Source organism: Canis lupus, chromosome 3 (genome assembly GCF_003254725.2).
Source record: "Canis lupus dingo isolate Sandy chromosome 3, ASM325472v2, whole genome shotgun sequence".
Lineage (NCBI taxonomy): Eukaryota > Metazoa > Chordata > Mammalia > Carnivora > Canidae > Canis > Canis lupus.
Window position 1 is genome coordinate 58,760,132 of NC_064245.1, and position 16,163 is coordinate 58,776,294.

Sequence of the window (16,163 nt, forward strand, 5' to 3'; positions counted from 1 at the left end):
TCTGTGTGCAGGGCCCGTTACTAAGCCCCTGCTGTAGCGAGTATCGTGTCTTGGGTAATAACGCTCTGGGACAAATGCTGGCTGCGGCTCGCAGCGGTAGACAAGGGTACAGGTGGGCTCTAGCTGGGCAAGAGGAGAACATGTCCTGAGCCCCACCTCATGCCACGCTGTGCGCAGAGTTCACTTCCCATGTCAGCTCATTTCTGCCGCTGCTGACTCTGTGAGCTGCGTGGGGCCCTCCCCATTCCTCCCATGCAGAAACCGAGTCCCGGGGGACTCAGGGAACATGTGCATCGTCCCAGAGCCAGTGCTTAATAGAACCAGGATTTCCCCCTGCTTTGTAACCCTGAGCGGGTCCCAGTCATGAGAGCAATGAAGAAACAGACCAGAGGATTAGTGAGAGGTGAGCAGCTCCTGTGCCAGGAGGTCGTCAAGCAGAGCCAGAATGAGCTTCGCTGGCAGGCCTTGGTAGAGAGGGTCCTTCCCCGGGGCAGGCGGCGGGGGTGGCGGGCAGTGAGCAAGCGGGCTGGCTCCCACTAGAGGGCAATTTCCACAAACATGGGTGGCCTTGGGGGGTCAGAGGGAATCTAGAGGAGGCAGCGGAGGGGATGGCCCCTGGAACCACTGAGGGAGACCCAAGTGGGGCTGGAGGAGGCAGAACCAGGGCCACCGTGTTGCCCCTGGGCCGTCACTCTGTTCCCTCTGGGTTTGCAGGGGCTGCAGTTTGTGTGGCGAGGGTCCCCAACCCTATCAGCTCAGCAGGAAATCTTCACGCATGTCTTGGACCAGTACAACTACTGCTCGTGAGCACCTTCCTGGGGAGCCCAGTTCAAAGCACTCTCCCTGTGTTACCTGAGAAACGACCCACCCTCCCGTGCATCCTCTTGGGACACTCTGGCTTACACAAAGAGAAACTAAGGCAGGGTCACTCAGCCAGGGTCCCAGGGCCCACAGTGGCAGAGTCAGGTTGGTTTGGACAGACTATTTCCAGGCCTCTAAAGCATGGGTGCAGCCAGGCTGTGGGCTCTTGGGACGAGAGGCCCTGGGTCCAACTCACTCTGGCCCTTTCGACCTTGAGGCCATAGAGAATTGAGCTCCCCTATCCTGGAAAAGGAGAGATTATTGGGCAAGGTGAAGGATTTCATGACCTCTTCTCTAGCCCACGCTGTGCACCAGGCAAGTTCTCCAGGGCTTTCCACTGATGTCCTTTATTGATTCTAACAACCATCAGGACATTAATGGATGAGGATACCTGAAGCTCTGAGGATCCAAGTGGCCACTCCTGGATGCTGGCCCGGGTCACCCCTATGTCACTCTATGCTGCCTGGAATGAGGCAGGGGGGACCCTAACTGGAGCATCCGGACCCTCAGGGTCGGTCTCGGGGTCTGTGTCATACAGACCAAATTGGAGCCTGAGACAAAAGGGAAAATCCGAATACTGCCCTTGCACTTGGGGGGAATGTTGGTATTCTGTTCATCGCCATTTGTTTCACATTAATTCTGAGTTTTGAAGCATGACACCAACTTACCTCCATGTCACCTCCTGTGACTGGGCTCCCCCTTACACTCGCAGCCCAGGGCACTGTGCATCACAGCCTCACCCTGCCCCAGCCCTGCTCTGTGCTTTGGACTCAGGTCTGAGGGTACCACAGTGGCCTCCGTGAGATCCCCAGTGGGAATGCAGACTGTGGGCTCCATGGGGCGGGGGAGGCAGTGTGGGCCCAGGAAGGGGCCGTGTTCCAGGCCCCACAGCTGGCAAACTGTGACATGTGGATTTGAGCCCCATCTGTCAGAGGAGCTCTTGTCGGCCACCATTGACCCTCCCATCACACAGGTGTGAGAAGGAGGCCTGAGCGCCGATCTGTACACCCTGAGCTGCCCTGTGGCCTGGCCGCACCTGCCTGTCCTCCTGGACCCCGAGCTGCCTCCCCTCTCAGGGCGGGGCTCCTCTAACCCTTCTCTCCCCTGCAGGGAAGGCTTTAACTGGGACGGCACTGCAGTCTTCCCGAACTCACCGCCAGACAGGGTATTTCACCCGAAGTCTGTACCCATCACTTGGAACAATATCAATTACTATGTCAGTCTCCTTGTGGACAATGTGAAGGAGCGAGCCACCTGGTTCCGGACACCGCACCTCCTCTGGCCCTGGGTAAGGTGGGATCCCAGGCCTCAGTGACCTGACCACAGCCCTGGATTCCTGTCCAGTCTCACCCAACCATGCTCTTTCCAGGGGACAGGCCAGACAGCCATCTCAGATCCGAGGTGGTGCCTCTTCCCTGCACACCACAAAGCCTCACCCCTTCCACCAGCTCCTGCCACCACCCTGGACTCCCCAAGCCTCTCTCACCTGAAATACAGCCCTGGCCCCTGCCAGCCCCCAGTTCCACCCAGATCCTTGATCTTCCTCTTCCCATCTCAGTGTTGGGACATGAGGCTGGGGTAGGAATCCTGAACCCCTGCTCAGACCCTGTGTGCCTCGACCCCTTTGGGTCTCACTTTCCTCATCTCTAATGTGAGGATCATGACAGTCCCTGACTCACAGGCTGAGACTGAGGGGAGGCATGCCCCGTGTCAGTGTCAGAGTGTCAGACACTCCCTTCTCCTCTTCCTCTTTGGCTTCCTCCTCAACATTACATTCAGATCCACCCCTCACTAGCCTCCCCAGGGCACAAGGCACCTTCTATGTGATACATTTGTCTCATCCTCTTAGTCTGCCCATGGGCCTAGAAGGCAGACACTGCTGGTATCCCATTTTGACAATGAGAGACCTGAGAACCAGAGAGGTCAAGGGATCGTCCTGAGGCCGCACAGCTACTTAGCAGGGCAGCTAAGATGGGGATTTGTGATCACACCCTGGCTGGGCATTCCCTACTCTGTCTTCTTATGTCTTGAGTGCCTATGGGAAAGTGCACAGAGGGTCAGTAAATGTGGGTGATGGCTGTTATCCCTGGCATTCCTAATTTTCATATTATTATTGTTAATGATATTGATGAAGAGTCATACTGCTGGTCTTTAAGAAAGGCCCACGGAGTGAAGTAAGTCAGAAAGAGAATTCCAACCCTGCACAACCTCATTTAATGTGGTTCTAAAAGCATCAGATGTAGAGAAAAGAGATGAGTTTTTTAGTTCCCAGACTTGAGGGGTGAGGGAGGGTCAAAGGTACAGACTTTAGTTATATGAGAAACATGTGTTGGAGGTGTAATGTAGAGCATGATGTAAAACCTAACAAGATTTTAGTGAGAACAGTAAGCAGAAAGGAAGGAGGAAAGGAAGGAAAGAAGAAAGGAGGGAAGGAAGGAAGGAAGGAAGGAAGGAAGGAAGGAAGGAAGGAAGGAAGGAAGGAAGGAAGGAAGGAAGGAAAGAGGGAAAAGGAGGAAGAAGGTAGGAGGGATGGGGGAAGGAATGAGGGACGGAGGGAGGGAGGGAGGCTCGCAGGAAGGAAAGGGACACAGGGCTGCACTCGGGAGCTGGTGGGGCCTCTCCAGGCAGAGCGGAGGGCCCTGGATGGCCGAGGGAGGCCGCTCGCCTGGACTGGGCTCAGCCCCGCAATCACGGGGGTCGCGCTGTGGCCCGGCCTGCAGGGCTGTGACAAGCAGTTCTTCAACGCGTCGCTGCAGTTCTCCAACATGGACCCGCTGCTGGACTTCATCAACAGTAACTCGTCCAAGCTCGGCATCTCCGTGGAGTACGCCACGCTGGCCGACTACTTCGAGGCGGTGCAGGCTCACAACGCCTCGTGGCGCGTCCACACCCACGGGGACTTCCTGCCCTATTCCTCCGGTAGGAGCCCGGGCATCCTAGGACGGCAAGACATTCCCGGGACGCCCGGGAGGCTTCCTGCTTCCCTCCCCTCATTCCCTTCCCTTCCAGGAGATGCCCCAAGGAGCCCCTCGCAGGAGCTGCCTCCCGGGGGCGGGCGCAGCCCTGACCCGCCCGACAGGACGGCTGCTCCAGCCCCTGGGCCCCCACCTCTCTCTGTGCGGCTGCCAGGGGGAGCTGCACGGCTGTCAGGCCTTTTTCTGTCTGACCAGCATTGGTGGCCGGCCAGAAAATCCCGCCAGGGAAAGAGGCTACAGGGATGTGTCCAAGGTTGCACTAGAGGAGGGAGGTTTCTAGCTGTGGGCGGGGTGACAGGCAAAGCGGAGCGGGCCCATGAGTGCGGGCGCGGTCACAGGGGAGGGGGCGAGGCTACTCCCAGTGGGTGGGGTGACAGGCCATGATGTGGGCGGGGCTGTCGGGGAGATGGGAGGGACACAAGGGTGACCTAGGGATAAAGACAGGTGCCATGGGATTCCATGTGGATGTGGCTCACTCAAGACAAAGCAGCTACAGTGGAGATGGGATGGGCCACAGTGATGGAGGGGATGGGTACAGTCCAGGTGAAATTGGATATGTTGAAGTGAGGGGCTGTTACAGGTGAGGTGCGAGGGGATACTACAGAGACCTGGGAGTGGATTCCAGACAGAGGTGACACGTGCAAGTGGGCGGGATTACCGTCAGGGTGGGCGTGGCTACCCTGAGGTAGACAGGCTGACAACTGAGATGAAGGCCACATCCACAAGGCTTTGGCTGCCATCCTGTGGGAGGACATACAAGGGTGTGAGTTTGGCTGGGGTGGAAGTGGGAGGGGCAAATTGATGTGGGCTGGTTACAGGTGCAGTTCCAGGACCATGTGCCTCTGGGCGTGGTTACGGTCCAGGTAGGGGTACTGTTCAGGTAGGTCCAGACAGGGCGATGTCCAGCAGGTGTTCTGTCCTGAATGGGCGTGGCTTGCTGTAACCCCCCAGCAGAGACAGTGTTTATGTGGAGACTGGACAGGTGCGGTGAGCCCTGGGCCCTGCTCTGGGTCACGGGCGCCTTAGAGCTGAGGCTGTGGAGAGCCCCTGCCTGGCCAGGACACTCAGCCTGCTGGAGGGGCTGTGGACAGCACATCCACCTGACCCCATGGCCTGTGGCCTTTCTCCGGGCCAGTGGGGCTACCCTTCCTGGTGTCCTCAGGCCGTGTGGGGAAGGTCAGGGAATGGGGACACAGGCCAACCTGGGAGGAGGCAGGGGGCAAGAACAGTGGGAAGAGTCAAGCAACTTGTGAGACCCAGCCAGGGCCTGGGGAGGCACTCCGCACCCCCTCCTCTCACCAGAGCCCAGAACAGGCGTCATCCTCTGGGTGCAGGTCAGCACAGCAGCTAGGGAATCCCTCAGCAATCCCCCATCCCAGCTCCCTGGGCTGCCAGTGGAACCCCACTGATTGCAGGCTTCCCCTGAGTCACAGGCAAAGGCCTCTGCCAGCACTCAGAGCACGTGCCAGCTGGTGCTGCCTGCTGGGCTCCCACCTCCCCCTGTACTCCTCAGAGGTCTCCCAGGCCCTTGGCTCACAGGCTCTTCAAATTCCCAGGTCCTCCCTGGACTGTCTGGTCCCCCATCCCAGGCCTGGCCCAGCCCAGCCTGATCCTCCCACCTGCCCCAGCCCCCACAACAGGGATCCGCGGGCCATTCCTGGCCTGGCTGGACAGGAGTCTCTGGCTGCCTCTATAGGTGACCCAGGCAGAGCCAGACACCAGGCTCCAGTTTCCCCAGCTTTACTGGGCTTGGGGTCTGGAAGCCCCCACGCCAGGGAGACTCATGCCAACTGCCAGCTCTTCTCTCCAGATCCATTTCAGGCCTGGACGGGCTTCTACGCCTCCCGCAGTGGGCTCAAGGCGCTGGCGAGGCGAGCCAGTGCTCTGTTGTATGCCGGGGAGTCCATGTTCACACGCTACATGTGGCCTGCCCCCCACCAGCACCTGGACCCGGCCTGGGCCCTGAAGCAGCTCCAGAGGCTCCGCTGGGCAGTCTCCGAGGTAATGTCACACCTCTCAGCATGATGTCAGGTTGAAACCTCCTGTGTAGTGCACTTCCCCAGCCCCTGGTCGCTAGAGGTCACTTTCCAGAGGAGAACACTGAGGTGGTGGGTGTGTGTGGACACTGGACCAAGGCTAGAATCACGTCCTGACAACGCTCAGCTGGTGGGTTCAGTAGGCTTTAGAGCCAAAGGGCAGAGGGTAAAGGGCAGACAGGAGAGGCGTTAGTGTCCTGTGTGGATTCAGTCCTCCTCTGCCGGTGGCTTCAGGCTCAGGACTGCCCTCTCTGAGCATAATTCCCTCCCTGGACAATGAGAAATTCACGCCCACCCCAGGGTGGCGAGGCTACTGAATGTGATAATGTACATAAGGTGCTGGGCACGGTGGCTGCCCCATAACAAGTGGTTCCGATCTTCCGTCTCCACTTGTCCCCACTGTACAGATAGGAAAAGTGAGATCTGAGAAATCCTGTGACTTGTCATACCCAGCCAGAAAGGGTCATGCTGGACGTGACATTGGCATGCTCACCTGAGGGAGTCACTGGCAGATGTGTCACTGGGGTGAAATGGGTAGACCTTAGAGTCCTTCAGAGGGGGCTGGACAAGAGGCTTCACTGGTAGAGTCTCAGGTTCCCTCGGGCCGGAAAGTTAATCCCAGTCCCACTCTGGCGCAGAGAATGGAGGGTGCCCGGAGCATCCCAGCAGCACTTCCTGGGAGGCTGGACAGCGGAGGTGAAGCAGGGGCAGGTCCCTGACAGAAGTCTCCTCTCTTCCCGAGCTAGGGGACACAGTGGGTCTCCGTGAGCCCCTGGGGAGCGGGAAGGAGAGCCAGCACCTAGGAGGTACCCGGGTAGGTGGTGTGCAGAGGCAGGCCAGATCCCATGTTTCCCCCAATCCTGTCGGGACGCAGGTCCAGCACCATGATGCCATCACTGGGACCCAGAGCCCCAAGGTGAGAGACATGCACGAGGAGAATCTGAGCTCAGGGATGCAGGGTGTGCAGGAACTGATGGCCTCCATCGTCCGTGACAGGACCCCAGCCCACTCGGGTAAGCGAGGCCTATGTATGGTGGCCCTGCAGGTCAGTGGTGGGAGGTGGCTCTGACCATTTCTGAGCACAGAGCCTGGGGTCAGGGAGAGGATCTGAACAACCGGAGCCTCAGACCCTGCCACCACATATCCCTGTGCAACCCTGACCTTGGCCTGAGCTTGGCAAGTGCTTGGCTGCTCAGAGCCTGTGTGTCCTGTGTGTGTGTGGGAAGAAGGGTGACATTGCCATGAGAGTGAGGCCTAGCGGCCGCCTCAGCACTCTGCACGCAGTGGTTACTGAATGCCGGGAGGGTCTGTAAGCTCGGGGCTGTTATCCTCACTGCGCAGCTGAGGACACAGCAGAGCCAGAGGCTGTGGACCTGTCCAGGGTCACTCAGCCAGGAAGGAGCAGAGCAGGGCTTGAAACCGTGGCCCCGTGCTGCAGGGTTACAGAGCATGCAGGTGTCCTCGGGGATCTGAGCCCAGCCTGGGTCCCCCAACTCCCTCGTCAGTGCAGTTTGAGTGCTGATGTCCAGCCTCGTTGATGGTGAGGGTTCCACATGTGCAGATAACTGGTCATGCCAGTTTGGGCCTGAGGAGGTTTGAGAACCTCCCCCTTGAAAGGCCCAGGCACCAGGACACCGTGGTGTCTCTCCCAGTGCCTGAATGTGACATGTACAAGGCCTGATGAGCCTTCCCTGCTCCCCAGCCCAGCATGCACTCTGTCATGGGGCACCCCTCACATCGGCCCTCGCTGCTCCCCTGGCCGGCGTTTCCCTCCCCTCTGAGTCTATGTGCAATGCCATTGGATCCTCAAACTGAGGAAGGCCCACGGGGACCAGGTAGCAGCACACAGGGTCCCAGCCCATAGATCCTGGGGCAGCTGGTACAGACCTTTGCAAAAGAGCTGGAACCTGGGGTCGGATTTCCCTGCTAGGTGGGACCGGCCGTTCCCGTGACCTCACCTGGGCGGTTGCCCAAGCAGTGAGCAGAGGGAGGTCAGGAGAGGTGTCCCAGCCATGGGGACAGCCTGGGCAGGGGCTCGGGCCTGGAAGTGTGTGATGTGTTTAGGAATCATCAGACATGGCCAGAGTTTACCTCACTGAATAAATAAAGGATGGAACAGAGAGGGAGCCCAGGTGCACATCGCTGGGGCTCACACGTTGGGCTAGGCGATTGGACTGGACCCTCCAGCCTCCCAAAAATTCTCCCGTCCATCCCGAGGCCAAGCACTCAAAGCTTGGCAGCCACACCTCAGTAGCAGGCCAGGTGACTGTACATCTCCGGGCCTGTTCAGTCCAGTGGGGCTGTCAGGGGTGATGTGTGAGGAGCATGGGGACCCTCTCTGTCAGAGGAACACTGTGTCTTCCCTTCCAGCCTCTCTGCCTGGGGACCGGGAACAGAGCACTGAGCAGAGTATGGGGCCCCTGGGTGTAGCAGTGACTAGCCCACTAGTCCCTGTCCTCAGGTGCCCTGGCAGCTATACTGGGATGTGTCTCTCCTGCCTCCAGTTTCCCATGTATCCAGGGGTACCCAGGTGTGTTGGGTGAGTCCAATGGCAGCAGGTAAACTCAGTTCTCTGTGTGCAGACCAGGAACCTGTGGGACACTCTGCCGTGGTCTACAACCCCCTGGCCTGGACGGTCACCACCATTGTTACCCTGACTGTGGGCTTCTCCAGGGTCAGCGTCACAGATGAGTCAGGCCAGCAAGTGGCTGCACAGGTATGGGTATGACTTCCTGCACGTGGCACAATTGCCGTTGCTGACACTTGCTCTCTGAGGGTGCTTCAAGAAATGGGAACAGTTTAAGTGAACATGTGACAATGGGTGCTCCCTTGGAGTACATCCCCATGGGGACCCTGTCCAGTGAGGTTCCGTGGGATCCACCAGGAGGCTGGCACTGGGCTATGGGCCTCTGAAGTGGCCAGAAGGGCCCCACTGTCCCTTCCCAGGAGGTTCTCCTGGGTCATTTGCACTGTTTGGGAGGCTCTTCTCCCGCCCCCCATCCCCCCCCCCCCGCCACGAGGCATCTTTATATTCTGAATGTCAACTTCCACTTTGTGTGGGAAAGACCCTCATGGGGCTTCCTGGGGCACTTGGTGGAGGTGCTGATGTTTCAGACTGGCCTGCCTGAAGGTGTGCGCACCCAGATGCCAGCATGCCCGTGATCTGTTCTCATGTCCTTCCACGGCCAGGAGCCAGCAGGGCCCCAGGGACCTGCCTGTCCCCCAATGCCAGTGTTTCCCTGCAGAAGGGCAGGAGTTGCTGACCTCAGCCATTTAGCAGACACTCCGAGGGCACATTCTGCTCCCGCCAGGGCTGAGTGCTCATCCCCAGGACGGCAGTGCCACCGTGGGGAGGCTGTTGCAACACTTGAAGGACACGTGTGGTGTGGAGTGATGACCTGGGGAGCCAGGGCAGCTGGCTTTGCTTGACGCAGAAGGAGGAGTTCATGTGACGTGGGCAGGGAGATGAGATAGGCTTGCTCTCACAGACCCAACTCCTAGCACCCCTTTCTTCCCCCACATGCAACAGCATGCAGATAAATGCTCTTAGCAAATATTTCTGGAGACTTGCTTTGTGTCAGGCCTGCCCTAGGGGCCAGGTTTCCTTAATAACCAGGCATATGAAGTCCCTGCCTGCGGAGGACTCATATTCTCACCCTGGGTGACAACAGGAAACAAATAAGATGGTGTGGAATGTGACAGATGGTGGTGGCTCTGAGAGGAAGTTCTCCAGAGCAGGATGGGGGCAGGTACGGGGTGTCTGCTGAATGTCCCACAAGGCCTGGGTGGGACGCTGTGTGCAGACATCCTGGGGTGACTAATGGAGGCCCCAAAGCTACCCCCAGCAACTGGGATGCTGCATGCTTCCCCTAGAGAGTGAGGGGTTCCTCTGAGTGTACCCTGTGTCCTCCTCCAACCCTCCCAGTTCAGGTGACAAGGGGAATGGGAAGGCCAGGAGGGGAACAGGAAAACACCCCCTTGGGAAAGTTGGAGGATGTGAAATCAGGGTCCCCTCAGAGAGCGGACCCTCCAGGGAGAGGGCACATCATGAGCAAAGGCTCAGAGGCAGAAAACAGGGTGCTGAGAAAGGAGGGCACTGCTGATGCTGGACCCTGAGGAGTGAGGGGCCAGGGAGGGAGATGGGGCTGGGGAAGGTCCTGTTGAGCAGGGAGGATGACTAGAGGGAACTCAGCACAGTCCAATGATGCAAAGACCCTGCTGCCCGTGAGCAGTGAGCGCCTCGACTAGGAGGTGTGCAAGTCACAGGTTACTGAGGACGCTGAAGGTCTTCCAGGCCTGAAACCAACCACATTGCCCTATCCTTCTGGCCTGCAGATCCAGGAATCAAAGAAGACACAATCTGCATATGACCTGCATGTGCTGACCACAATCCCAGGGCTCAGTTACCGATACTACAGCATCAGGAGCACCGAGGGGACCCAGGAGGAGACGAACCAGTTGGGTGCCAGTCTGGCCAGAACCTCCAACTTTGGCCGCAAGAAAAAGACACCTGCTCGTCCAAGGGACAGGCACCTGATTCACGTGGAGAATGACTGTTATACTGTGTTCCTGGACCGGGACACTAACCTACTGCACAGCATCTGGGAGAGGTGAGGCGCAGCCATGGTGGCTCTGAGGCAGAGACGTGCACTGAGACCTGGGCACGTCATTTCCCCACCTGTCTCAGTGTCCTCATCTGCTAGGGGAAATCATCAGAAGGTGACGAAGGCCCTCCTTCTGTTACCCTCTCTATTTCTGCAGTTCTGAGACTAGACAAGTACAATAGAGCCCTTCTTGAATCTGACCATTTCAGGGCTGTTGATCCACATCTACCCACCTTTCTGTCCATCCATCCATCCACTAACTTTTTGTTCATGCATTTACCAATGGCCCAATCACCCATCTATCCTCTCATCCCCACAACCGTCTTTATAGCCACACACAAAACAACTCATCCACCCACCCATCCTCCTCTTCCAGACGCCCTCTCATTCATCCATCCATCATTCATCCATCCATACATCCACCCATCCATCCCACCACCCTCCTTCCAACAATCCACCGTACTCTCAGTTTTCTATATATTTATCCAATCACACATTCAACAATCCATCTACTCACTCACCTATGCACCCATCCATTCACTACCCTCCCATCCACCATATATCTACCCACCCATATACCTAACCACACACTGGTCATCCATCCATCCACTCATCAACTTTTCCACCCATCCATATATCCACCTACTTACCACTCATTCACCCCTACATCTATCCACCAACCACTCGATCTATCTATGTATCTGCTTATCTGTCCATGTCCACCCATCTATACATCCATTACATATCCATGCATTTAGCAACTAATTGTTGACAGCAGAGAAGGCAGGTCACCCCAGGAAAAGGACTCTCAAGTGTTTGGGGCCAGCCCTGTCCATCATCAGGCCACATCCCAGATAGTTGTCATGCCACCCCAAATGCCTCTGCCAGAACAGCCAATTATGTTTCCCAATGTGACATCCAAACAGGATTGGAAGTGGAGGAGGAGCAGGAAGTCTGGGAAGAGTAGCTGGCAGAAAGTGAGGGGAAGGAAAGAGAAGGGAGCGGGCAGCATGGGTGTGAGGTGAATGGCCCCTGGAGCTCAGCCTGAAGGCAGCTGTCCACAGCTCTGCAGCCACAGAGCATGAGAAAGTCCCCTGCAGTGGGGCCCATCACAGCTCTGTCCTCATCACTCCAAAGATCCTCCTGAGAGAGGATGTGGCAGGTAGGAGGAGGGCCCAGTGGCCAGCATAGGGGGTGTGGGGAGCACCTGGAACCGGGGGAGGGCCAGACAACTTCTGAGCCTCCCTGGTCAGGACGTGGAGGGCAGAGTCCCCAGGCTGGCCTTGGGATGGTTCTGAGTCAGGCCTCGCCCCCCAGCTAGACAGTGCTTGCTGGACCAGCCCCACCTCACATTCCCTGTGTGCACCCAAGGGAGGCCTCATCCTCAGCCACATCCCCCACCCAACATTTCTGGGTGTACAGCTCATGGTTGCCGACCATCCATCTGACCCCAAGTGTCTCTATTACCTTTGGCTGGAGTGAGGACTGGGTATTTCTCATAAGACTCTGAAATCCCCTCCAGGGTAAACTGCTAGCTCAGCACCTGAACTCTGGTAACAGAGAAAAGGAGCTGTGGGAATGGAGAGCAGGAAGCGCAGAGGACGCTTGGTGGGCAGGAGGCATCTGGAGCCGGGCCTGAGGACTGGAAGGGCCAGAGCATCCACGGGCACAGACGAGGGGACAGCTAATTCCACTGGAGGCAGTCTCCTGTGCAGAGGACCGAATGGGAGGCCACCATGTACAGACCACCCCGGGCCAGGTTGTGTTGAGGTTGAGCTTCTCTTCTTACATGACAGCACTGTGGATATAATTCACTGACCATGCACTTCAGCCATAGAAATGGTCCCCATCTATGGTATCAGGACACTCACGGGCCCTGTTAGCATCACCATAGTCATGGCCCTTCTCACCCTTCTGTCTGGATGTGTCTAAATTGGACATTTCATACCTTGGGATCAACTCCAGTTAGCCCTTTGGGGTTGGCTTCCTTCCCTAGAATCATGTGTTCAAGCTCCCCATCCATGCTTCAGGTGCATGAGGGACTCAGCCCTCCTTGGGCTGAGTGTTATTCCCACGACAGATGGAGCACATTTTGCCCATCCAGTCTCTGGCTGATGACGCCTGGGGGATCTGATGAAGAAAAGGGGGCAGCCTGCAGCCAGAGGGAAAAGCCTTGGGGGCCAGACTCATGAGAAGGATTCTTTTCTGGCCATTCCAGAGGGACTACAGGGGCCCTTCACGGATGACTCCCTTGCCTTCCCTATCCATCTCCCCAAAATTAGCACAGAAAACCCCAAAATGGCTGAGGAAGTGACACTTCTCCATGTTCTGTGGCTGCAGGGCCATGCCTAATCCTGGATACGTGGCTTTGCCTCGGCTTAGACCACACAGAGATGTACACGTGTACACCATACACAGGTCTACAAGGCTCTGAGTCCCCACCCACTCCTCCCCGCTCCTCCGACCCAAGCAAAACATTGGAACAGAATAGAAGGAGCGAGAATATACAGTTGAGTCAGAACCTGAGTCCTGGCCTGAGCATTTCCCAGACATGTGATCCTATGCCAGTGATGTTAGGGCCCCAGTCTTAGGTGACTCGGTAGCAAAACGGGCTAATATTCCCTGCCCTCGAGAGTCAGGAGAAGGTGAAATGACTGACAGTGCTGGTTCCTGACATCTGGACACCTTGGGGTCAGCATGACAAAGTCTTTGTGGGTCCTCCTTGGGGTACCTCTGAAAGGTATAGGGTGGCCCTGGAGGCAGCCTGATAAGCAGGCACCATTCCCTGGGATGATTCCTCTGGGGCAGCGTGACTGCTTCTTATAGGCTCTCAGGGGCCTAGGGTGAGGCCTCTGTCCCCCTCCTGTTTTGGGATCCCCACTGGCACATGGAAAGATCTAAGGCAGTTTTGGCTCAGGGGAGGGGCGACTCCCAGGGGCTTTATCTGAGGCAAGTGCACGGGTGTCACCGAGTGGCCTCCTGACTGTCACTGAGCTCTGCAGAGATCACTTTTCTTCACTTCAGGTGGAGCTTGGTGTCTGCATAGAGGGCTTCTTACCGGCTTCCAGATGAGAGGACCATGCTTGGGACATGTGTGCACGAAGATAATGCTGTGTCCCATTTCTTGTCTCTGCAGAGGGAGTAACCGCACAGTGCAGGTGACCCAGGAGTTCATGGAATACCATGCCAATGCTGATTTGAAATATGGCTTTGTATCTGATAATTTTGTGTTTATGCCCATCGACTCTGCAAAGCGCCCATGGAACAGTGTGGGAATGCAGATTGTGGCGGGAAAGCTCATGACTGAGATCCGGCAATACTTCTACAGGTGGGCTCAGGCTCCTAGGTGCTTGCCGGCAAGTGTGGAAGGGAACGAGGGTCCATGTTTGTGCCGGATCCCTGCTCCTGGGCCCGTGCTTGGCACATGGTCCTTCTGGAGGGGAGATTGAGGAAGACGTGATTGCTCTGGCCTAGGGCATCCTGGCTCCATCGCACGTGCTGGACCTTGTACGGGGTGTCCAGGTTCAGAGCTGGGACAGGGACAATGAGGGGACTCTTGTGTTTTCATGAGAGCACACACCTAAGCCATCCGGGTGAGGCACCCCAGCTCCACGTTATCCCAGCTCCACATCATCAGGGGACCAGGTTCTTTCCATTATGTTGATAAGTAATGCTCCCTGCCCCCCTGCCCCCCTGCCCTGGATGAGGGAAGGAAGAAGTGAGGGAGGGATGGAAGGAGTGAAGGAGGAGGGAGAGAGTGAGGGGAGGGAGGGAGGGGCATTCCAAAGGAACCCAGAGCCTGAGCCACCCATTCCCTATTTTGCACCAGGAAGGTGGGGGACAGGAATCACACATATGCCATCTACTCCCGGCTCGCCCACGTGCCCCTGGCCCAGGGAGCAGAGCTGCTGTGCCGGCGCATCGAGCAGGAGTACCGGGTGGGCCCCTTGGAGCTGAACCGCGAGGCCATCCTGAGGACCAGCACCAGTCTCCACAACAAGCAGGTCCTCCACTCAGACAACAACGGCTACCAGATGCAGCGGAGAGTCTTCCAGAAATACTCGAGCAATGGCATCGCCCGGGTATGCTCTAGGATGCCTGTTTGCTCTGCGGTCCCGGAGCGCGGGGGGGTGGGGGTGGGAATCCCTGATGGTGCTTTTCCAGAAGACAGGAGGAGGAGGCCCATTGCAGCTTCACCATGGAGCGGCAGAGGCCTCTGGACAAAACTCCAGCAGAGCCCCCTTGCCCACCTGTGCCGTTAGGAGTGAGGCCCAGGCTGGGCCACCTGCAGTGTCTGAAATCCGGGGCCACCACATGCACTAGACTGTCCCTGTCCCTTACTGTGCCTCGGTTTCCTCTTGTGGAGAATGAACGCCTCGTGTGGGGTGTTCTGAGATTCAGGTTGAGTGTGCCTGACCCATCCCAGGTGCTGTGGCAGAGACTTTCCCTGGCAGCTTCTTCCAAGCGCTGAGCATTGCCAGAAGCCAGATGGGCTCCCACGTCCTAGGCCTCTGGCCCTGTGATCCTGGGCGAGCTGGGCCGGCCTCCCTATGGCTCCCTGCAGACCCGAGAAAGGGAACAAACCCAGGGCTGTGAGGGTCAGGGGGGACAATCCAGGTGAAGCCCCCGCTGGGGGCCTTCCTGTGCCCTCAGTAATCAGTTCTTTTTCCTCCTGAGGGGACCCAGAGGCATGTGTCCCCACCCTCCTCATGCTTCTGAGCTCAGGTCCCTTCGTACCTACCATGCTAGCCCTCACGGGCTGTGCAGGGGCTGCTGACAGTTCCCATGGGTCCACCCGGGACATCTGGCTCCAGAGAGCACTCAGCCTTGGGACAGGGGCCGCTCTCCCAGAACACACATGGCCCTTTTTCTCTGGAGCAACTCTCCACCCAGCTCCCCTATCAGGCTGGACCCCACACACCCCCTCCTCACTCCTGCAGGACTGTGCACAGTGTGTCTTTGGGCCCTTTGTACTGGTGGGGAAACCGAGCTTGAGTGGGCTTAGTCCCCAGCTCATATAGTCAGAAGCAGTGGAGCAGGATTGGAGTGACAGTCTGTTGGTGTCCAACGTCAGAGCCTCTAACCTCTGTCTCCCTTCTCCACCCTGAGCTGGTGCTCTGTGCGTGGGGTGGAGGGTGTGGGGTGGCCGGAGGGGGACCCGGACCGAGAGGCCTTCCTGTCCCCTTCCACGACCGCCAGCCTGGCAATGTTTGTGTCCACAGAATTACTACCCCATGGCTCAGTCCGCCTTCATTGAGGACGGCAGAAGCAGGCTGGTGCTGCTGTCCAAGCAGGCACACGGCGTGTCCAGCCAAGAGAACGGGCAGGTGGAGGTAGGAAGTGGGCCCTGCTGGTCACCCAGGGGTGGGAGCAGGTGGGCAGGGGGGCCGGTCAGACGGCTCTTCCCTGCAGGTCATGCTCCATCGCCGGCTTTGGAACAATTTTGATTGGGCTCTGGATTATGATCTCACCCTGAATGACACCTCCACTGTCTACCCTGTGCTCTGGCTCCTGCTGGGACCCCAGTCTCTCACCACCCGCCTGCGTCAGAGGTGTGGGCTAGCGCTGCAGCACGCACCCGTAGTGCTATTAAGAGAGCTGAATGGTAAGGGAGTGTTCACCCCTAGAAAGAGCCCCCCTGGCTGGGATGGACCTGGGGACCGTGTGGGCCACCATGATCTGGAAAC

At 57.7% G+C, this 16,163-nt stretch overlaps 2 protein-coding genes across 7 annotated transcripts in view; one reads left to right on the forward strand and one right to left on the reverse strand.

Moving 5' to 3' along the window:
* The window catches only part of PPP2R2C (protein phosphatase 2 regulatory subunit Bgamma), a 947,578-nt gene that overhangs the window by 199,179 nt on the left and 732,236 nt on the right, over positions 1-16,163 (reverse strand). The window lies entirely within an intron of this gene.
* The window catches only part of MAN2B2 (mannosidase alpha class 2B member 2), a 32,855-nt gene that overhangs the window by 7,963 nt on the left and 8,729 nt on the right, over positions 1-16,163 (forward strand). For all 6 annotated transcript variants that reach the window (XM_049108018.1, XM_049108015.1, XM_049108014.1 and 3 more), the window contains 11 exons: positions 715-803; positions 1,972-2,149; positions 3,582-3,780; positions 5,647-5,837; positions 6,747-6,885; positions 8,455-8,588; positions 10,208-10,482; positions 13,613-13,804; positions 14,306-14,558; positions 15,699-15,809; positions 15,889-16,081. In XM_049108018.1, coding sequence (XP_048963975.1) covers positions 715-803; positions 1,972-2,149; positions 3,582-3,780; positions 5,647-5,837; positions 6,747-6,885; positions 8,455-8,588; positions 10,208-10,482; positions 13,613-13,804; positions 14,306-14,558; positions 15,699-15,809; positions 15,889-16,081 — 1,954 coding nt within the window. The remainder of the gene's footprint in view (positions 1-714; positions 804-1,971; positions 2,150-3,581; positions 3,781-5,646; positions 5,838-6,746; positions 6,886-8,454; positions 8,589-10,207; positions 10,483-13,612; positions 13,805-14,305; positions 14,559-15,698; positions 15,810-15,888; positions 16,082-16,163) is intronic.